The sequence below is a fragment of the Astyanax mexicanus genome, chromosome 3 (genome assembly GCF_023375975.1).
Source record: "Astyanax mexicanus isolate ESR-SI-001 chromosome 3, AstMex3_surface, whole genome shotgun sequence".
NCBI classification, from domain to species: domain Eukaryota; kingdom Metazoa; phylum Chordata; class Actinopteri; order Characiformes; family Acestrorhamphidae; genus Astyanax; species Astyanax mexicanus.
Window position 1 is genome coordinate 4,402,832 of NC_064410.1, and position 22,229 is coordinate 4,425,060.

Consider the following 22,229-nt stretch of genomic DNA (forward strand, 5'->3'; position numbering starts at 1 on the left):
TTTAAAACCCGCTATTCAGTCCCAAGTCCACGCAGCTCCTGTGGGAGCTGTGCTGCACAAACTGCTCCTTTTAAATTCATGAATTCTTTTTTTTTTGTTTTTGTGATGTCATATGGTATATCCACCTGTTCCTCCTACTGGAGTTTAGCCTGCCAATTTATTACACTGCATTAGAGACTTGCCTTCAGCTGTCAATCACCACATCGCCACACCCCTTTAAAAATCACGGAATAACTCCTATAAAACGTATTAACTGTAAAGACCGTAGAAACACTGAGGGTTATTTATGAACACAGGAGGGGGCTTGCAGAATGTACAGAACCCAACTTCCCCCCAAAAAATAAAAAATTCCGTCATCTCTCATTCAGTTGAATGGAAATAGGCGGGGTTAAAAGTTGTACTGGAGCCAGCCACCAGAGGGCGTAACCACTGTCGTGCTGTTTATACTTATATACAGTCTATGGTCTCACTCTCCCTTGCTATGTTCACTGCCCTTCGTGTTTGCTTTTCGGTTTTGACTCTGCCTGTGATGAACTTTGACTAAATAAAGTTTTTTTAGTGCATTTTATTTTTCTGTATCCATCCCTGCCTGGCCCTGACAACATGACAAATAGTAAAATAGTGGTGCTTTAATTCTTTAATTAGTCAATAAGTCAGCAATGTAGCAATATTGCAGAAGATTGCAATACAAATGAAATCTTTTTTTTTTTTTTTTTTTTTTGGTATTTTAGTGGAGCTCTAGTAGTTCCTATTGGTGGCTTTTACCAACCTTGCCCCCTTCTTTGCCTGCAGATCCAGGCAAACCTTGCTCTCCAGGAGGCCCAGGTGATCCAGGGTGGCCTCTGTCTCCTGTTGGTCCAGTTTCTCCAGTTTTGCCCTAAAAAAAATCCAATATACTGTCAATTTAAAGCAATATTTCATGAAAAAAGACATTTTTCACTGATATGTCCAATATAAACTCCACTGATACTCACTGCCCCGCCCTTCACAGTGACTCACCTGTGGTCCGACCACTCCAGCGGGGCCCGGGGCTCCTGTTTTTCCTTGGAATCCCTGTGTAAAGAGTCACGACAGTCAGCCCTAAGCTTAAGCCTCCTTTCTTTCCAAAGCAAATCGAAGCAGATGCACTCAGTCTGTGCTTGACTCGCCCAGATCTAATTACCTCTGAGCAAATTTAGGCAGCGATTTATCACAATATTAAACACAACCAGCTGTGGAGGACTGGAACCAATAGGCACAGCGGGGGAGAATAAAAGTATACTGCTGATAATAATCAGCCTGCTTTAACACTTTTTTAAAATATTATTTTTATTTTAATTGCTAATTTTTCATATCTGACTCACTGGCTCCCCACGCTGGCCTGGATGACCCGGCAATCCATCCTTTCCTGGGGGGCCCTAAAAAAAAAAAAAAAAAAAAGAGTAGACACAGTTTAAGAGTCGAAAAAACACTTTGTAGTGATTCATTCTTAAAAAAAACACCCCCCCCCCCCCCCACCCCAACAACCCCGCTGGGTGATTTATGTGCATTGCTTACTGTTGGTCCCTTGTGTCCTGGCTCTCCATTGCGTCCCTGTGGTCCTTGGGGGCCCTGAGAGGGCGGAGCAGAAAGAAAATAATTGGTTTTAGCTGCACTAAGTGTATTTTTAACATTTAGTAGTTCAACTCAATAAATAAACCTAATTATTTTCTATTTTTAAGACCATATAAAAATAAAAGAAAAATATCAGCTGACCTTAAAACCTGATTTTAGAAAACTGTAGCTTAAAAAAATGCACTTTTTCACGTTTTTATTACCACGGATAATAATGTCCATGTATTTAAATGATTATTAAGGATATATTTAATGTAGAAACTGATATATAACATGATAAATAAGGATGTATCATCTGATACCTCAGATTAGCCAGTATTTCCTTATATGCACTATGCATCACTTCATTAATGGTAACCTGTGTGGGTTTTATCCTCTGAGGTAGATACACCACCAAAGAAGCAGATACAGCTTAGCATAGCAAGTTAGCATAACAAGCTAATACACTGTAGTAATGCTAGCTAAGCTGTGTGGAGTCAAACATTCCTCTAGCGCTGTGAAAAATGGGAAAACAGCACTTTATCTGAGGAGCTCCTGCTGCTGTTCCTCACTGTATTTTTTTAATGTCTCTTGAGTGTTTTTTAATATCTTTGATTACGTATATTTTGAGTATTTTAGGTGTCTTTATAGTGTTTATGGAACTATTTAAAATATTCTGTTTTGAAAAGTTGTTTGCTGATTTCGTCATATATTGTGTAATTTTGTGGGACAAAGTAAACCCAATACTAATCAAAGCCTTAATTTAAAGCCTTAGTGTTTTATACTACAGTACAGCTCTTAAAAATGATGAGTTTTAAATTGAAAAAAATGAAAACCTCTGGAAAATTAACCCAGAGGAAGATGGATGATCACAAGCCATCAAACCACCAAACTGAACTGCTTGTATTTTTGCACCAGGAGTAAAGCAGCATAAAGTTATCCAAAAGCAGTGTGTGGAGGAGAACATGATGCCAAGATGCATGAAAACTGTGATTAAAAACGATCAGGGTTATTCCAGCAAATATTAATTTCTGAACTCTTAAAACTTTATGAAAGCTCTGCAACTTTTTTGTCTTTTGTTTTTTTGTTTCATCCGTTTCTCATTTTCTGCAAATAAATGCTCTAAATGAGAATATTTTAATTTAGAATAGAAATAGAAATGTTGTCTGTAGTTTATAGAATAAACAAAATCAGAGAAACTGATTCAGAAACTGAAGTGAAGTCTCTTAATTTTTTTTTCAGAGTAGAGTAAGTCACAAACGTATATTAAAATCATATATTAAAAAATAAAATAATAAAAAAACGTTAAAATACTGAGAAAACCACCAGAATCTTGAAAAATACTGTGATATACATTTCTGATCATGTCGCCCAGCACTGGATGAGATGAGATAAGAAAAGATGAGATGAGATATTCGTTTAATGCACATTAAAGCTGTACGTGTTTTTCCTCCAGCAGGTTCTGTCACAACACTGCAGATATGTTCACTTATTGCGCAGTTAACCAAGTGTAAAAATATTCCTGTAGTCTCCCGAGTCTCAGGACTATTAACGTGACGGAAGTGTGAAGCCGCAGCGTAAATCTAATTCGCTCTCGTTAGCAGACAAAGGAAGTCAGCGGGGTGAAACTGTGGAGGTGAACGACCTTGTTGGGTTATAGACTGTGTGTTTTTTTATAGCATGTTTGTGAAACTGGGGGAGACGTACCCTGTCTCCCGATGGGCCGGGGGGGCCGTCGTGGCCGGCGGAGCCCTGGTTAGACAAAGGGAAGGAAGTGCAGCGTGAATTTTAAATACAGGAAGTACATTATGTATTCTGAAGGCTTTTTTTTTATTTATTTATTTTTTTTATTGGAACATCATCCGACAGTATTTCAGCCCCACTTTACCCGTCACCTTTTAACGGTGCTCTCATTTTTTATAGAGCTGCAGAGTGGACTGCATAAATTGTTAAACCCCAGAACCGCAGGATGACGGATTCCTCACCTTGCCCCCAGGTGCCCCCGTAGCTCCTCTGGCACCACGGCCTCCGCGTGACCCCTGCGACCAAAATAACACCATCATATAACATCCTTCATACATGCCTTCACCTGCCCACACTGTTATATCCCATAATATTTAATAGTATTATATACAGTTAGATACACCGTAAATTCAGTTTTTATTTTACTATTATAAAATGTTTACTAAAGCAATTCATCTTTCATTTTACCAAATTGAAATATATATTATATTGAATATAATTGCTGCTTGAATTTTTGCACCAGGAGTGAAGCAGCATAAAGTTATCCAAAAGCAGTGTGTAAGACTGGTGGAGGAGAACATGATGCCAAGATGCATAAAAAAAAAAAAAAACTGTGATTAAAAACCAGGATTATTCCACCAAATATTGATTTGATATAGATAATTAAATAGTGAAATACTGGATTAACGATGAAAATATATATGTGAAATATATATATATATATATATATATATATATATGTATATATATATATATTTTTTTTTTTGTGAAAATGTAAATAAAATTTTATCAGAAAATTTATATGGAAATGTCAGGGTTGACCCAGGCAGAGAGACGAGGAGGCGGACGTAAGTGCAGGTAAGGTGAGAATTTAATAAACAAAGAGACAAGTAAACACGTAACAACAAAATAACTAAACAAACGAGGGAGGCTAGAGAACATAAAACTAAACAAACGCTGGAAAATAAACTAGGAATAAACAAGAGAGAGAGACTAATGTTAAATAAACAAATAAACAAGTAAACAAGAAACAAAGAAATAAACAAGAAACGGAGGCAAGATAAAACTAAAACAAATAGGGAGGCTACTAAACCAGAAACTAAACAGAGCTAAGAACATAAACAGGGAATAACTAAAGACTAAACACTAAGCAGGTGAATAGGGAACACGGAAACAAACAAGAGATACTAATGATAAATATAAACTACAAACAAAGAGGGAGACTAAACAAGGAAAACAAAATGAATAATGAAACAAGACTATGAACTAAACAGAGCAAGGATAATTATAAGGATTAAACTAAGATAGACACGGAGAGAAACACGGAGAGAAACACTGAGAGAAACACTGAGAACAGAGAAACGCAGAGGGACAGACAACGGGAGACAGTGCAAAGACCGACCAGGACAGGTGACAGAGGAAAGCTATTTAACTAAACAGGAAACACACTGGGAGTGGAAACACCTGGGGAAGGGGTGGAGCTACAAATGAGACATGAGGTAATGGAAAATCACAGGCAGAACACAGGGGCACGGGTCACGTGGGACAACACAGGCACGAGGACAGACAGGAAACAGGGCCAGGCGTGACAGGAAACTATTGCTTATGGTTTATTTAATGACTCAAAATAAAATTTACAAAACAGGAAAAATATATATTATGGTTGATCATATGTATTGTAAAATGTCAATTATGGAAAACTAGAACTAGGATGACAAATTGATCAAGTTTTTGTTTTGGAAATGGAGGACTATTAATTTAAGGTAAAAAAAAAAAAATATATATATAAGTTTATATTTATATATTTATATTTATATAACTATATATAAATATTGGGAAATTATATATGTTTTTATTGTGAATTAATATGTAATGTAATTTAAGGTCTGAAAGCTCTGCATTGTTTTTTATATTTTAGACATTTCTCATTTTCTGCAAATAATCATATCGACATCGTGGATTATATTGATTAATCGTTGCAGCCCTAGTTCTGACACTCAGGTGGTGCTGCAGGCTGTGCATTAAAGGGAAATTTCGGATACAATTTAAGTTTGTATAAATATATTTCACTCACATTTGGACCCCTTTCTCCTGCATCTCCAGGTTGACCAGCGGGACCCTGCAGACAGAGCACACAATACCATTAATGCACAAACTCTATAAAGACTATAAAGACTTTTAATGCACATTTAATATAAAGCATCATTGCCTTACCCTCTTCCCTTTCTCTCCTGGCACTCCCGCCGCTCCGAGAAAGCCAACTGATCCCTGTAGGCCAGAACAGAGGCTAATCAATTAGCGTATTCCGCTCATTAATCAACCTCTACATTTAATTAACCACAAATTAACCTCTGAAATCACATTACCATAAATAAACCTAACATTAATTGTTGTCTCTGATAAGCTATTAATAAAACAAGGACTTTAATGGACATTAATCGCCCTCTGTTTAAATGAAATATTGAATTATTAATGTGAGCAGAATCTCAGTTCTGCATAACACGTTTCCTGCTCTTATTATACACTTATTGGCTTATTGTGCACATGAATAACACATTAATAACACATGAATAAGAGGACCAATAGTTCACCTTAGAGCCTTGCCTTCCTGGATAGCCAGGTAATCCAGGAACGCCGAGTTTACCCTATAAAGGTAAAAAAAGACACAAGCAGTGAAAGCTTTAATGTTATTCATGAGAATAGTCTATAAGCATATGCAACATTTTGGAGGAGCCTGTACAGAGGAAACTACAGTATGTTCACATTACAATCCACTTTGCTCAAATCTGATTTTTTGCTCAGATCAGATTTGGCTTTTTTGACGATTCACATTTATATATATATACTGTATAAGTGATCTGTATCTGTTTGTAATGTGAACGAATCTGAAACTAATCCCTGAAACGCCTCACATGCGCACATTGATACGAGTATAAATGTATAAACTCCTTCTTCATCGATAAAAAAAACCCCAAAACGTCATATTTGAGGGCTATTTGGGGATATTTGACGACTCATAGCTTTATAAAGGGAAATGGATTAGAAATTGCTGGAGTGAAGAGATGGAAACAGCTGGTCTGAAGTTCATGCTCAAGGAGTTAAAAAAAAAAGACCAGGTGGTTTGCTTTTGCTGTTTTTTTGCCGCTAAAGCTGCACAGCTGCACCTATAAATGTGTGGGTACGAGTGTTGGAAGTTTTTTATACTTATCTTTAATACTTATATTTATCTATATATGATATTTAGTAGAAAATAAGAAGGTAGGCCTGAAAAGCAGATGTCCCAAACAGAATTACATTACATCAAGCCAGGAAGTAAGACTAGTTTCTGACCTAATGATTTAGGAACTTAATAAACTAGACATCTGTCTTCTTTGTCCTTGTGTATAATTAAGAGTATTGTTTCCTATCTATGCGTAAAATCACATTTGTTACTATGTGTTTACGTAAATACATTTTTGCATGTTTGTGTGTGTATATATGTTTCTTTTCAACATTTGGCAAGCAGTTCGAAGCTGATGGCCGGCCAAAGCGATCTAACCGAATAAAAACCTGCTTTTCTCTGAACCTAAACTCAGAAGTATGAATTCAAATTTGACCATTTAATTCAGATTGCTGGTTTGAATCCAGATCATGCAGCTTGCCGTCAGTTGCTGGAGCCCTGAGAGAGCACAATTGGTCTTGCTCTCTTTCTAAGGTGATGTCGATCAGCACAAAGCATCTGTGAGCTGATGTGTCGGAACCGAGTCGCATGCATCTTGCCAAATTGGGAAGAAAAATGGAAGAAAATAAAATCTAAAAAAATAAAAATCTACTAAAGACAAATTATGTCTTTATTATAAATGTCTAGTACGATTTATTTTACTTCAGTCTTGGATATATGGAGTGCATTTACTGTAAGAATCCTCAGTCAAACAGTTTCAGATTTACTAGTCAAATATCGGAGAAGGTATTATCGCCCACAGTGGACAGTGCAGTTATCGGCAGAATTTAGCTAGAATTGTAAAAAAAAAAAAATAAAATTAATAGGGTGAGGCCAAGATTTCCCACCTCTTTCCTCAGACCGGGCTCAAGAAAATGGTCTGTTATGTAGGCGTCTGCTTTTTAATGCTATATAAATGTTTTTAAATTTTATATAAAGCTATGGCATGATAATCAAAATATAGGAGGCATTATCGCCCACGGTGGACAGCGCAGTGACCTGCAACAACTAGCTAGAATTGTTCTAAAAATTGCAAAATTCATGGCAAAATTCAGTGGACATGACATTAGTGACTTTACTAGTTCATTTTTCAAAAAATAGTTTTTTTTTTTTAGTTTTTTTTTTTTATCATATTTAACAAAATACACAAACAAAATCTCACTTTTTCTCCAGCGATTCCGAGAGGTCCAGCCTCTCCAATTGGTCCAGACTGACCCTTTGGTCCCTCTGGTCCATCCTCACCACGTGGTCCATGAGGTCCACCATCACCCTACACACACACACACACACACACACACACAAATACACACACACACACACACACATAAAAAGATATAAGCTCACTCCTACTGCCGTACAGTAAACAACCTGCCACGCAGCAGCTGAGAACAATGGAGGACGTTCTGAATCGTTGCTGATAATTGTCTCTTACTCTGTCTCCTTCAGCTCCCATGTCCCCTTTGGCCCCCGGGAAGCCGTCTTCACCCTGCCGAGAAGCGCAGGAGAGTCATTCATCCATCACTAACTGATTTTCTCACTATATTACACAGCGAACCTTCTTTTTTTTTCCTCAACTTTTGAGGAGAAAATATGAATCCGCCGGGCGAGCTCTATAGAAAACAATTTATCTCGCGTCGCCGCTATCGGCGCGCCACGCCGCTTATCTCCACCGTGATAAGTGGAGAGAGTAACCTCTATTCTCCTGAGCTTTTTTTTCTTCTTCTTCTTCTTCTCTCTCCTGAGTTCTGAGAGAGGAAAAAAAGGAGAGATATACAGAAAGAGAGAAAGAGAGAGAGACAGAGAGAATTTTTTTTCATACCTTCTCTCCTTTGCTTCCTTTCAAGCCCCTCACCCCATCAGCGCCCTGTTAGAGAAGAACAAAAGAGCATCAGCAACGGCCAGGGGCCAGTCTCAGCACGCAGTGCCACCTCTGCTCCGACAGGTAGCAAAATATTGACCCTCGGACAAAAACTGACGTCTCCAACCGAGCACAAGAGCTGATCCTGCATCACACAATACCAACCAGACACCAGGACACGAGCCTGTCAACACTAAAAAAACTGCAATACTGTGATACTGCAATCAAACGATAGTGAGAGCACACGCTAAGGAGGCTGGAAAAATGTGATTCATTGATGCGACTTATTGACGAATTAAAATATAAAGGTTTTGGGATTGAGTTTTTGAAAAAAAGTGTTTATCAGTCCCCTTTTTACCAGTTAATCTTAAAGGTCTCATTCCATCTGTTACGCCCTCGCTATGTTTTCCTGTGTTTTCCCCGTTTCCTAGTGTGTTTCTCTTGTACTTTTCCATTACGTGTGTGTAATTTGTAGCTCCGCCCCTCGTTACCTGTTTCCCCAGGTGTTCATTGTTTCATGTTTAGTATAAATAGTACTTGTTAGTCTTCGTTTGCGGTCGGTCTTTGCACCTTCCTCTGTCGTTTTGTCTCGCCACGTTAGCTATTGTTTATTCACGGTTTCGTCACGCTCTGCTTGTTTCTTGTTTATTTCTAGTTCCCTTTATTTCTTGTATATTTCTAGTCACGTTTAGTTCTTGTTTGTTTCTTTGTTTATTTTGTATATATTTACGTATTATTCCTTTGTATATATTCCCTTACCTTGTTTTGTTATTATCTGTTTAGTTTAGCTTAGTTCTTTGTTGGTTTTCCCTGTTTGTTTATGTATATAGATATTTTCGTTATTCCCCTGTTTTGTTTACTTGTTTATTTGTTATTTAATAAAGTCATGTCTTACCCGTTTAAACGTCCGCCTCCCGTCTCACCACGCGTTACACCATCGTTTTTTTCATTCTTTTTAACCCTTGTGTGGTGTTCATATTTTTGTTACTTGTTTACTTTGTTACTTGTATTTAATTCAGCAAAATTAAGCAATTTTACATTAAAATGCTTTACACATGCTCGCTTCACCTAAATTACAAGCAATATAAACAGCTTACATGGTTAATATTTGCCCTTTACCTTTCTTATGTTACATTTCTTTCAAAAAGTGCTACTCTTTTTTTATTGGTTTTTTAATAAAATGTAAAAGAAAATGAATTAAACTCAAGATATGAGTAGAAAATTAGTTTAGTTTCAAATTTACAAATGAAGCAATGTTTATTAGCCCTTGGCCAAACATACTGTATGTAATATAAATGTGTGTGTGTGTGGGGGGGGGGGGGGGGTGTACAGTGTGTGTTTATCGAAAATGTGTTTTGATATGTGTTTTTCACAAAAAATGAGCCAATGCCAATGAGTTTGAGTTAGAAAAAATATTTTTTTAGTATCATTTGATACAAAATTAAAACGGGTCCCACAGACCCGAACACCACACGAGGGTTAAAATGTCTAGTTGTGGTCTCTAGTATGAATAAACACAGTGTGAGCTGTTTTTTTTTTTTGTGCTACGGTGATCCGGTATAACGCTGATTTAGGGGAATTTGGAATTTCGGCTCTTGCTCATGATTATTCATACATGCAAACATATCGCTTCTGATTGGCTAACAGCACTGGGAGATGACACCAGGGAGATGGATAACAGTTAGAAATGTTTTAAAATAAAGACATTTCTAAACTAATAACAGTCTTTGCAATGTCATAATGTTACTAAGTTTAGCAGTTTAGTCACGGTTCTAGTCTAAAGAGTCTCTGTAAAACGCAAGATCCACCGGAGATCCTATGTAAACACATAGAGGTCCAGAAAGAAGAGGTCCAGGAAGAACATCCATCTCCCTTGGCTTTGAGAACATCATCTTTTCTCACTTCAGCTCCCTTGATATGGTGGTGCCCAGGACTTTGAGTGACTCTACTGGGAAAACCAGAGCTTTTCCTTTGATGTTTGAGGGAAGGTAGAGTGGATGGGGTGCTTCTGAAGTCTATAACCATCTCTACAGACTTGGAGAAAGATCCCTGGAGATGCAGTTATTGGTGTGGAGACTGAATGTGATGGGAACACTGTATTGAATACAGTATGTAGTGCATTATCTTGGATCCAGATTTTTTTTTTTTAGGTTTTCTTTATATCTACTGCCTTCTGTTGATCCCTCCAGCAGATGGGATCTGGAAATGAGATTTTGATGGACCGGTTGACCTGAAGGAGCTTGATTGGCAAAGATGGCGCCCGAGAGGCTTTGGTATCTAGTGTGTTGGTTTGTTTTACAAGCAGAACTTGTGTTTGGCGTCAGTTTGTATAACTTTTGATCTTTAATTCATGTTTTTACATTTATCTTGAGCTAATCAATAATTTAATCAATAATAAGTTTTTTTTATCCATCTATTAATATATTCTATTAAATGTTGATAACTGCACCAAGAAGAATTCCTTAAACCTTTCATACTTGGCGAATAAAGATTTTGATTCGGATTCTGATTAAGTGGCTTTATCTCAACTCGAACATACAAATACAGTATATACTAGTATTTTGATTAACACCAATAATTTTAATATAATTGCATTCTTCTATTTACATTTAAACATCCACTATAAAAACTTGCGTCCTAAGAAGAACACGTGCAATTAATCACAGAATATTGTTAATCACAAGTTAATCACAGAATATTGCCATGATTAATCAGATTAAATGTTTTAATCAACTGACACCAGTAATATAAACATGAGATTGCTTATCGAAGCCTTTATGTGGGCTAGAACAGATACCAGGGCATCTACTCTGTAGTCGTCGAGTCCTAGTGTAATGGTTAGATGGTTTGGGGTGAGCTGGAGCACAGAGTGAAGAAGGCAAAGGGGCAACAAGTGCTAATAAACACCTCTGGGAACTCCTTCTTTCAAGACTGTTGGAAAACTTTTCATTTCAGGTGGCCACCTCTTAAAGCTCATTGAGAGAGTGTGCAAAGCAGTAATCAGAGCAAAGGGTGGCTATTTTAAAAAGAAACTAGAATATAAAACCTTTCTTTTTAGTTATTTAATCTTTTTTTTTGTGAAGTACATAAAACTCCACATGTGTTCATTCATAGTTTTGATGCTTCAGTGAGAATCTACAATGTAAATATCAGTCATGAAAATAAAGAAAATGCATTGAAAAAGAAAAGGCGTGTCCAAACTTTTGGCCTGTACTGTATGTAACTAAAAAATAATAAGAAAAGAATTGATGTTGTAATGTAGATCTGTAGATAATGTAGATGAAACAAACACACACACACACACACACACACAAAAGGCCAAGGGTATCACTCAGAGTCTCCTTCCTGTTGTTATTTCTTCTGTCCATTAGCATTTCCTGTGCTGCCAGGTTGTTTCCCTGAGAGACTGAAAGCACTCTACCCAAACCTGTCAACTGCCAATCAGTCTCAGCCTCGCTGCCACTCAAACATCCGCCAAACTCCAGGCCTCGGACGTCTGCGGCAGCGGCGCGAAACACACAGCGCAAAACTATTATCTCAAAGCCAATCTTACCTTCACTCCGCGGGGTCCTGGGTATCCAACTGGTCCCTGTGCTCCGGATAATCCCTGAAAAAAAGAGAGAAAAAACAGAATATGTTACATTTCTGTGGAGAATATAAAGCTTTTTTGATTTTAACAAATTGAAAACCTCTGGAATATAATCAAGAGGAAGATGGATGATGGATGACAATCCATCAAACCACCAAACTGAACTGCTTGAATTTTTGCACCAGGAGTAAAGCAGCATAAAGTTATCCAAAAGCAGTGTGTAAGACTGGTGGAGGAGAAGATGATGCCAAGATGCATGAAAAAAACTGTGATTAAAATCCAGGGTTATTCCACCAAATATTAATTTCTGAACTCTTTAAAACTTTATGAACTTGTTTTCTCTGCATTATTTGAGGTCTGGAAGCTTTTTACATCTTTTTTGATATTTCAGCCATTTCTCATTTTCTGCAAATAAATGCTCCAAATGAGAATATTTTGATGTGGAATTTGGGAGAAATCTGTAGTTGACTGTAGTTTATAGAATAAAACAACAATGTTCATTTTACTCAAATATAAACCTATAAACAGTAAAATCAGAGAAACTGATTCAGAAACTGAATTGGTCTCTAATTTTATTTCAGAGCTGTACAGAAAACAACAGAAGTGGGCTTCTGATGAGCTGATGTTTATTACTGTTTTTAAATCAGCCTGTGATGTTAAATACTATGTCTCTTTAAATATACAAGAGTATGCTCTACACGTGCATTTCTGGACAAGCTAAGAGATACATAACTGGCATTGTGGAAGACTACTGTATTTTATGGACTATAAAGCGTGCCGAATTATAAGGTGCACTATCAACAATAAAATGTCTATTTTCTATTGTCCTACATAAGGCACACCATACTATAGGGCGCATCTTAAGCGACACTAGTAAGGAACAAGGATGTTGCCATGTTTCCCTTCAAATTTATTTCTCTGCAGTAAACAAGTAAACGAAACTGTTATTCTTAAAAAGACCCTTTTCTTTCAAAGTCAGACAAGCGCTGGATGTTAATCTACACAGATTTCTCCCCTGAAAACTTGCTTATTTAGGTGAGTAAAGCTGTTTATTCTGTTTATTTACAGTAAGCTTTGATTTCCAATATTTTAGCGTGGTTAGCAGTGCTGCTATCAGCTAGTGGTTTGTTCCACATAGCTTGCTTTAACATGGTAAACATGCAGACTACAGTCTGATATACTCCCCTCTGAATGACGAAAGAGCTAGCGCTTAGCATAGTTAGCGGCTAATGCTAATACTGCTCCAGCCTCGGTGCTGGAGAAACTTCACTGAAACTCCTTTATAATGCTGTTCTTCTCTTTACAATCTGACTGGTAGAATTCATACATAATTTGCACCGAATTAATTGCATTTTGAGGCGCATTGTCAATCTTTGGGAAAATTTAAGAATTTTAAGTGCACCTTAATAATGCAAAAAAAAAAAAGAATACAGTAATAATAAAAAGAGCCTGAAGTAGCAATGATAGCACTTCCATGAAGCTGTTATTTTGTAAAAAAAAATTTAGGAAAAACTCCAAAACGCAAATTCTTCTATTTGAACGGTTTGGTGTATTGCGATATTGCAATAAAACAAATGTTCAGTGATATAAATGTTGTGGTTTTGATGATTGTATCCATCCACAGCCAGCAGCGATGCTCAGCGTCGACGAGAGCGCAATTATGATCGAAGCGGGCCAAAGCGACAATGAGCTGATACAATGAAACAAGAAACAATGGCTTGGCCTGAATGCGAGCGAGCACTCGACTGAGCTGAGACAATGCAGAAATGTAGAGCTGGAGGCCTGATTTCTTCTCTTTTCTTTTTTTTTTTTTTTTTGATTTTTTCGAGTGTGCAATTACAGCGCGACAGCATGAGAGCGCGCATACACACACACACACAAACGCTGAAGCTTAGCAGGCGACGGTAACGCAGACGGGCCAGCTGCAGCTGCAGCAGAATGCTCCACGCTGAGAGCTGGATGGATGCGGCGGGATGAGGTGCTTCCCTCATCAGCTTTTGGCTCGGCGAGTTTCCTCGGCGACGGGATGCTGCGTCTCTAGGTGAGTGGAGCAGCTGCGTGAGGGGCTTCTGCGTGTGTGTGTGTGCAGATGTGTGTGTGCATGTATCTGCAGTACTTCTGTATCTGTAGTTTTTTTTTCATGTATTCATTTTTTCATGCATGCACATGCATTCATTTGTATTTACACTGAAAAAAAAATGAGTAAATTTGATTTAAAAAAAGTTTAGTTGAAACACACATATTACACACATATCTCAACATCTTAGTTTCTTCTCTTAATTTACCTAATTTGAACTTGAAAAATGAGCACAAATTTAAACAGTCAACTTATTCAAGAAAAATACAAGGCAGAGACAGTACAGCTTGATTTAGAGCGTGTCAGTGTCTCTTTGCTATCATAACGACGGGAAAAGCTCACCTTGTGCAGCTCGAAATGTGAAAAAGGCATGTACTAATTTTCTTAATTAATCGTGGGTGTGTTTTTGGGCATAACGTGCAAAAAGTCAACAATCAAGTTACTAGTATCCTTGTGTCTAAATTTAAGGCTAAGAATCTGTGATTTTTGCTTGATGTAAGTCTTACTTTACTCATTCTGAGACTTTTTTTTTTGAGACGATTGCTTTTTTAAAAATATATCTTACTTATAAAAATACATTCTTTTTAGTATACTAAAATAATATTAAATGTACTAAAAGTTAAGGTAAGACAGTGTAATATGTGTGTTTTAACTAAAAATATTTACATTTCAGGAATTATAATATATTATGTATCATAAATTATTTGAGTAATATTGTATAAATGAAGTAATTGTAATTAGGTAATATTGTATGAAGCAGAAATGAAGTAAAGTTTACTAAAAGAAAGAATTGACTGAAGTTCAGTTCACTTATTTACTCTATGTAACATTTAAGTCTTGAAACCGAGTTGAAGTCACTTAAATTTATGTGAAATTAAATTTACTTATAAAAAGCAAATGCAGAAAGTTTTTTTTTTTAAGGAAAAAGAAGGTATTGTTAACTTTATGCAAAAACATAAATCTTGGCAAGTGAAATTTTCAAAATTTAAGCCAATAAATCTTAGTTTCTTCTCTGAAAAGACTTTCAAATACAACCTTATTTTATGTCATTTGAACTTAAAATGAGCACAAATTTAAACAATCAAGTTATTCAAGAAAAATACAAAACAGAAACAGGCAAAAGTGTGACAGTACAGCTTGATTATGGGCGTGTCAGTGTCTCTTTGCTATTGTAATGACAAGAAAAGTACACCTTGATACGTAAAAAAGGCAATAAAAAAGTTATATATATATGTATAAATTAAGTAATTGTGATTAGGTAATATTGTATGCAGAAATTAAGTTAAGTTTACTGAAAAAAAGGATTGACTGAAGTTCAGTTCACTTATTTACTCTTATATGTAACATATATTTAAGTCTTGAAACTGAGTTGAATATACTTAAATTTATCTGAAATTAAATTTACTTTAAAAAAAAAGCAAATGCAGAAATTTGCGAAACTTACTTTTACTCATTTTTTTTTTTTTACAGTGTGTGTGAATGTGAACCCACCTGAAGCCCCTTCTCTCCTGCGGGTCCCTCTCGTCCCGGATGACCCTGTGAGACGAGCAGAATGGCCAGGTGTTATTCTGTTATTCAGTGTGACAGGAAGCTGATTAGGACTCATTCTGTTCCTCTGAAAAAGCTAATGAGCTACAGCCAAATAAGACCCGGCCCCGTCCAATAAACACGCTCCTTTGAGCAGCCCGGGCCGCCGCGCCGCTGCAGACAAGCTCAGAAGCGCTGAGAACATAAGGCCGTGATGAAATTGGCTTTACGGATCAGCGGGCGCGCTCCACGGCGCTCCCTGCTGGAAGAAAGGGGTAAATCAGTCCGGTCCGGAGCGAGACCACCGGCTGAACGGATGGATGTACTTACTGGAGGACCATCGATTCCAGGAAGCCCCTGCATTCCGCTCTTTCCCTGAGGACCCTGTTTAGGGAGAGGAAATCAGTTGTTAATTAATTGTTCATGCAGAGAAGAGTCTGATTCCTGCTTTTAAAAAAGCAACTTTTTGAAAATTGGGGGGTAAATTGATCAGCTAAATTTTGGGGGGTAATTAGATCAGCTAACTGGGGGAGAAAATAAAGGAAAAAGAAGGTATTGTTAACTTTATGCAAAGACATAAATCTTAGCAAGTGATTTTTTTTCTAATTTTAAGCCAATAAATCTTAGTTTCTTCTCTGATAAGACTTTAGAATTTTACCTTAGTTTACATAATTTGAATTTAAAATGAGCACAAATTTAAACAAATCAAGTTATTAAAAAAAAATACAAGACACAAACACAAGCTAAAGTGTGACAGTACAGCTTGATTTAGGGCGTGTAACTCTTTTGCTCTCTTTGCTATCGTAACGACGGGAAAAGTACACCTTGTGCTGCTCAAAACATGAAAAAGGCATGTGCTAATTTTCTTAATTAATCGTGGGTGTGTTTTGGGCGTAACATGCAAAAAGTCAACAATCAAGTTACTGGTAACCTTGTGTCCAAATTTAAGGCAAAGAATTAGTGATTTTCGCTTGCATTACTATTAGAATTCCAATAGGCTAGCTTAGCTTAGCACGGTTAGCAGCTAATGCTAATACTGCTGGAGAACTCCTGTATAACGCTGCACATGATTTAAGTTGATTTAAGTCTTACTTCACTCAGTTTGAGACTTAACGATTGCTTTTTAAAAAATAATCGTACTAAGAAAAGTGTGCTCATTCCATTGGCAGATTTTATTGTTTAATATAAGCATATATGTATTCATTTACATATATTTTGTCTAGTTTTGTCTACCTCTCAGTCTACTTTTCTGTGTTTTTTTTTCTGGTGTATTCTATCCATTTCAAAAACACAAAACAGAAATGGGCAAAAGTTTGACAGCCATTAAGTGCACAGCTTGATTTAGGGCATGTCCGTGTGTCTTTGCTATTGTAACGATGGGAAAAGTACACCTTGTTCGGCTCAAAACGTGAAAAAAGGGATGTACTAAATCCCTGAGTTAATCATGGGTGTTTTTGTGTGTAACACGCAATAAACCAATCAGCGTGTCACTTGACATTCCTTTAAGAGCCAAAGTATGCTCGGACTGCTATTTCAAGGGCGCAGCTACCTGGACGTTTCCAACGCTTCACAGCTGATACTGATTCTTGTGTAAAAACCGAAAGCACAAAATCTGTAATATTTGCTTAACATATTGGCATATGTTTTTTGGGTAATATAAGCATATATGTCTATATAAGTTTATATATATATATATTTTGTCTAGTTTTTAACAATGGATTTTTGCAGTGTGCAATTGTAACCAACAGTTCAGGTAGTTTTTTCTTCTGTCCTGAAGTAATGCAATATAATATTTAATATTTCTCTGCTGCATTGCTCACTCTTCACTAATAAAGCCCAGGTGATCAGGTGATTCCTCGCTCTGAACAGGGTTTAGTGTCGGAGGCTGTGTGTCGCCGGCTTTGAGCGTGTACTCTAACTATTGACTATCTGTCAGGACTCTGCGGGGAGTACTGGGAGTGCTCACACTCCACTCAGAGCCACTCTCCAGAGGCCGTGATCACACAGGTCAAAGGTCAGTCCTTCTCCATTCATAAGAACATGAAGGCGAACACACCTTTCCTTTAGCTTACCTTTTCTCCAGGCAGGCCGATGGGACCCTGAGGACCGGGGAAGCCCTGGGAGGAACACAGGAGCGTTGAGGAGTGTTGACAGGGTTAAAAGCATGTTATGCTAATGTTCGAGTGGATGCTAATGGTCGTGATGATGGATGTACCTGTATGCCTGGATTTCCCTGCTGTCCTGGAGGTCCGGGCTCTCCTTGTGGTCCCTATGTGATGGAGGAAAAGTAAATAAATTATGATAAATATATAAAGCTCTGGAAAAAATAAGAGAGCACTTAAAAATGATGAGTTTCTTTGATTTTACCAAATTTAAAACCTCTGGAATATAATCAAGAGGAAGATGGATGATCACAAGCCATCAAAGCAAGCTAAACTGCTTGTTGATTTTTTTGCACCAGGAGTGTAAAGAGCATAAAGTTATCCAAAAGCAGTGTGTAAGACTTGTGGAGGAGAACATGATGCCAACGTGCATGAAAAAAAAAAAATGTGATTAAAAACCAACCAGGGTTCTTCCACCAAATATTGATTTCTTAACTCTAGCTGCCAATTGGCACACACTATGGGTTTGTGCACTGCTGCACTAAGGGTTTGTGTCCATGTGTGCAAATCAATCAGGGCTGTACATGCATTGAGGCATGTGCTAAGATAGCAATGAACATCTGACTGTTGACTGTTGTCTGGGCTGTTTTCAGTCAGTGGTGCACCTGTGTTCTCCTTTGCTAAGATAGCGATACACCTGAAATTTCCCTGAACACACCTCACTTCCAGACCACCAAATATATTTACAGGCATATATAGACACTTTTTAAAGAAACCTACCAGGTTGCCTTTAGGTCCTTGAGATCCATCCACACCTTGAATGCCCTAAGAGAAGAGGTCACACTTTCAGATACATATATATATAGGTCATATATAAGGTTGTTCACTGTACTGGAAATGATACCAGCAATGAAACATAATGTTTTGACAAAAAAGCAAGTTCATTAAAAAGGATCATTTTTAAAGCTGCCCATGTAAGGATATGTCCACCAGGATGTAACTGAAAGGAAGATGTACCACTGTATAATTACCCACCTCTCCCTAGTGCAGGAAGTAGACCCACCCCCTGCTGTTAGCCGATCTTTTGAAAAAATGAGACATCATCATCTGAGCTCCACTTGTTGAATTTGACTCAGTAGGCTGCTCTATAGTGAGATGATCTAATATGATCTAATATACTGTCCATTATACCACAGTTAGTTCCAACCCTGCAATGTGATTGGCTTAGAGGTGTTCTATGAGTGCCGCTATCAAGCCGGTAATGCGCTGCTGTAACCGAAGCTCTCCATGTATTACTCAGCCACATACAGGTGACCTAGCAACGATGCAGCGCTTACAAGCCAAACAGATACAGCTCAGCTATAAACCGAGCAGCAATGGAACTAAAATTTTAACTGTTGGAGTGTTTGTTACTCAAATTATTTCAATAAACAGCCATAATGGAACTGTGGTATAATCACAATTTTACACTCGAGGTTTGTGCTATGACGTGTAATACTGGCACTGTTGTGATCCTATACGACCGCAGCACAGCAGTGCCAATATTACATATTATAACATGAACCTTGAGTGTATTATTGCTTAAGTATATCCACGTGTTGAGACACTGTGATTTATGTGTGTTTTAACTAAAAATGTTAAAATTTCAGGAATTATAATATATTATATATCATAAATTATTTGAATAATATTGCATAAATTGAGTAATTGTACTTAGGTAATATAATATGCAGAAATTAAGTAAAGTTTACTAAAAGAAAGGATTGATTCAGCAAAAATAAATTAATGAAAGTTTGATAAAAGTCAGATAAATAACTCCAAAAATCGTTTGCATGGCTTTTCTGAAGTCTTGCTCATGAGCTCCACTTGTTGGACGTGGATCAGCAGGCTGCACTGAGCGTGTGCGAGAGTGAGAGTGAGAATGATCTACTGTACTTTATTAGCTCTTATGATATCATATAATAACGGATGGGCTAATAACAGCCAATCAATTTGTGTGTGTCCCTCTGGACGTGGCTGTCCTCATCTGCTTGTTCTGTTGACGTGCCTTTCATTGCAGCGTGACCTACAGCGCGTGTGCTCATTGATCTGCGAGGGAAATCGATGGTTTGTTGACTTACAGGCTGTCCGGGTGGTCCGGCCGGTCCTCTCGGCCCCACGAGACCCCTGGTCCCCTGCAAATGACCACAGACAGGAAGCAGAGAGGAAGATTAATGAAGGTGTTCGGGCTCAGAGGTGTCAGGATTTGACAGGTGGGCTGCGTACTTCAGTGTTTACATGTCGACACCACACACACACACACACACACACGTGTCACATGTGACAGTTATATGGAATATGAGCTTGATTGTGTGTGATTTTATGAGTTTGTGTGCATGTGTGTGTGTGAGTGTGTGCGTGCAAAGAATTGCACTGGTCCTCACACTGGAATGTGTGTGCATATATACTGTATTAGTGTTAGAGGGTAAATTATATCCAGCAATCTAATACACTGCAGCAATGGCAGCTCAGCTCTGTGGAGTCAAATAAGAACAGCACTTTATCTGAGGAGCTCCTGCTGCTGTTTCTCACTGTATAAATGTTTCTCTGAAAAAAATGTTTTTTTTTTTTATCAGAGTAAAATAGAAAAACAATAGCAAACAGCAGTTATTCAATCAGAAAACAGATCCACAGCTCAGAAAAAAAAAAAAAAAACTCTTATCCCCCAGATGAGCCCAGAATCAGTTTTGGGTACAGAATCAATAATTCAGTGATAAAGTGATCAAACTCCCTAAAATTCTGGATATGAGGTGCAAATAAACTTCAAGAGGAGCAACGTATAGCTCTTTTAAACATATTAATACTGTAGCTTGAAGGATCATTTGATTTGTTAACTAGAGAAAGAAGGCTGAAGAATTGTGTAACTTTAATGGCTTTAAAAATATCATATTTTAAACTGATATTAAACTTAATCTGTCTTATTTGTGCAATAAAGCTTTTGATAAATTTCTCTATGAAGTATTTTAGGTCCGTTTATAGTGTTTATGGAACTATTTTTGAAATATTTCGTTTTGTAAAGAAAGGTCTGATTTCTTTATATATTGTGTTCATATATTTAGTGGGACAAAGTAAAGCCAATAGTAATCAAAGCTTTTATTTAAAGCCTTAGCCTTTTGTATTATGGTATATGTGCTGCTGACAGTAGAGTAAGTCACAAACCTATATTTGTATAAGTCCAGCCATGCAAAAGATATCACATACAACATATAAAAGTGGATTCACACTCTCACACTTACACATATATATATATATATATACACTTACACAGCACATACTGGGGGCTGCAGTTCTCTGTGTGTGTACGAGTGTAAGTGTGTGTAAGTGTGTGTGTGTATAAATGTGTGTGTGTTTTGTTTTTGTCAGCCTCAGACTTTGTACGCCGGCCAAGCCACCTGTTCCAGAGCCACATCTGTGATCTCCGGGGAGGTGATTGATATGGAAATATAATCATACAGGCCAGGATTTCATCTCCCCCCTTCACCAATCTCCCGGCCCATCTATCTCTATCCCCTCATTTATCTCCGCCGCATCTCTCTCTCTCTCTCTCTCTCTCTCTCTATTAGAGCTCAGTATCTGCTAGCCTCCAGAGCTCCGTGGTGCTCCTGCCTTTCGCTCCGGTTCGGGGTGACGCATTTAAAGAGGCAGTGCCCCCTGCTGAGCCCCCAGCTCACCTGCAGAGTCCCAAATGGAGCCGGAGTCGCAGCTAATCAGCCTCCAGCCCGGGAGGGGCGGGGTGGAGGGGTGACGGGGGGGGGGGGGGTGGGAGAGTGGCTGAGGCAGGATAAAGAGGTAGATAGACACTAGGCATTGATGTGAAAATGCACTGACAAATGCTGGCTGTTGTTTGTCGCTAAAGGCCCTGTCCCACTGCGATTGCGCCAAATTTATCAGAAAACACTGCGTCCACTGAGTGAACGCGCTGCGTCCAAAATATAAACGCAGTACGTCCAAATTACGTCCATATTCCGTCTAAATTGAAGTTGGACGCCGACTTCCACTTTTTGGACGTCGACTTCCACTTTTTGGACGTCGACTTCCAACTATATATGGTTGTTTTTTCTAGTGAATCATCGTTTCTTCTTGAGCTACAAGAGAGAGCACATCTATTCTCTTCTACACAACCATGGACCACAGATTCCTTGCAGTGATGGTGCAGCAGCAGAACAAACTCCTCCATGTGCTGGACCAGACCGGGAGGAGGAGGCTCCTCGGGGGCTGGAACTGCCTCCTCGGAAAATCGCTTGGCGGCGGCCGTCTTAACGGAACCCTTCCTCTTGGCTGGCATCTTGGAAAGTGTGGAAAAGCGATGGACGCCAGAAAAATATTTTTATGGACGTCGACGTCCACCTGTACGTGCCGTCCAAATATCCACTAAAATACGTCCGTACTGCGTCTAAATATCCACTAAATTACGTCCATATTAGTCGCCGTCTATTCCGAAAATTTTGGGAGGTACCAAAACCACTTTTGCGTCTAAAGTGGACAGCAACGTCTAAACTACGTCCACTTGGACGGTGCCGTCC

At 38.1% G+C, this 22,229-nt stretch overlaps 1 protein-coding gene across 2 annotated transcripts in view; it reads right to left on the minus strand.

Annotated features, from left to right (window-relative positions):
* The window catches only part of col5a3a (collagen, type V, alpha 3a), a 142,209-nt gene that overhangs the window by 41,526 nt on the left and 78,454 nt on the right, over positions 1 to 22,229 (minus strand). For both annotated transcript variants that reach the window (XM_049476060.1, XM_049476059.1), the window contains 19 exons: positions 19,788 to 19,841; positions 18,448 to 18,492; positions 17,781 to 17,834; positions 17,638 to 17,682; positions 15,896 to 15,949; positions 15,530 to 15,574; positions 11,926 to 11,979; positions 8,334 to 8,378; positions 7,947 to 8,000; positions 7,677 to 7,784; positions 5,907 to 5,960; positions 5,530 to 5,583; positions 5,390 to 5,434; positions 3,558 to 3,611; positions 3,280 to 3,324; positions 1,537 to 1,590; positions 1,344 to 1,397; positions 1,000 to 1,053; positions 770 to 877 (listed from right to left, as the gene is read on the minus strand). In XM_049476060.1, coding sequence (XP_049332017.1) covers positions 770 to 877; positions 1,000 to 1,053; positions 1,344 to 1,397; positions 1,537 to 1,590; positions 3,280 to 3,324; positions 3,558 to 3,611; positions 5,390 to 5,434; positions 5,530 to 5,583; positions 5,907 to 5,960; positions 7,677 to 7,784; positions 7,947 to 8,000; positions 8,334 to 8,378; positions 11,926 to 11,979; positions 15,530 to 15,574; positions 15,896 to 15,949; positions 17,638 to 17,682; positions 17,781 to 17,834; positions 18,448 to 18,492; positions 19,788 to 19,841 — 1,080 coding nt within the window. The remainder of the gene's footprint in view (positions 1 to 769; positions 878 to 999; positions 1,054 to 1,343; positions 1,398 to 1,536; positions 1,591 to 3,279; positions 3,325 to 3,557; positions 3,612 to 5,389; positions 5,435 to 5,529; positions 5,584 to 5,906; positions 5,961 to 7,676; positions 7,785 to 7,946; positions 8,001 to 8,333; positions 8,379 to 11,925; positions 11,980 to 15,529; positions 15,575 to 15,895; positions 15,950 to 17,637; positions 17,683 to 17,780; positions 17,835 to 18,447; positions 18,493 to 19,787; positions 19,842 to 22,229) is intronic.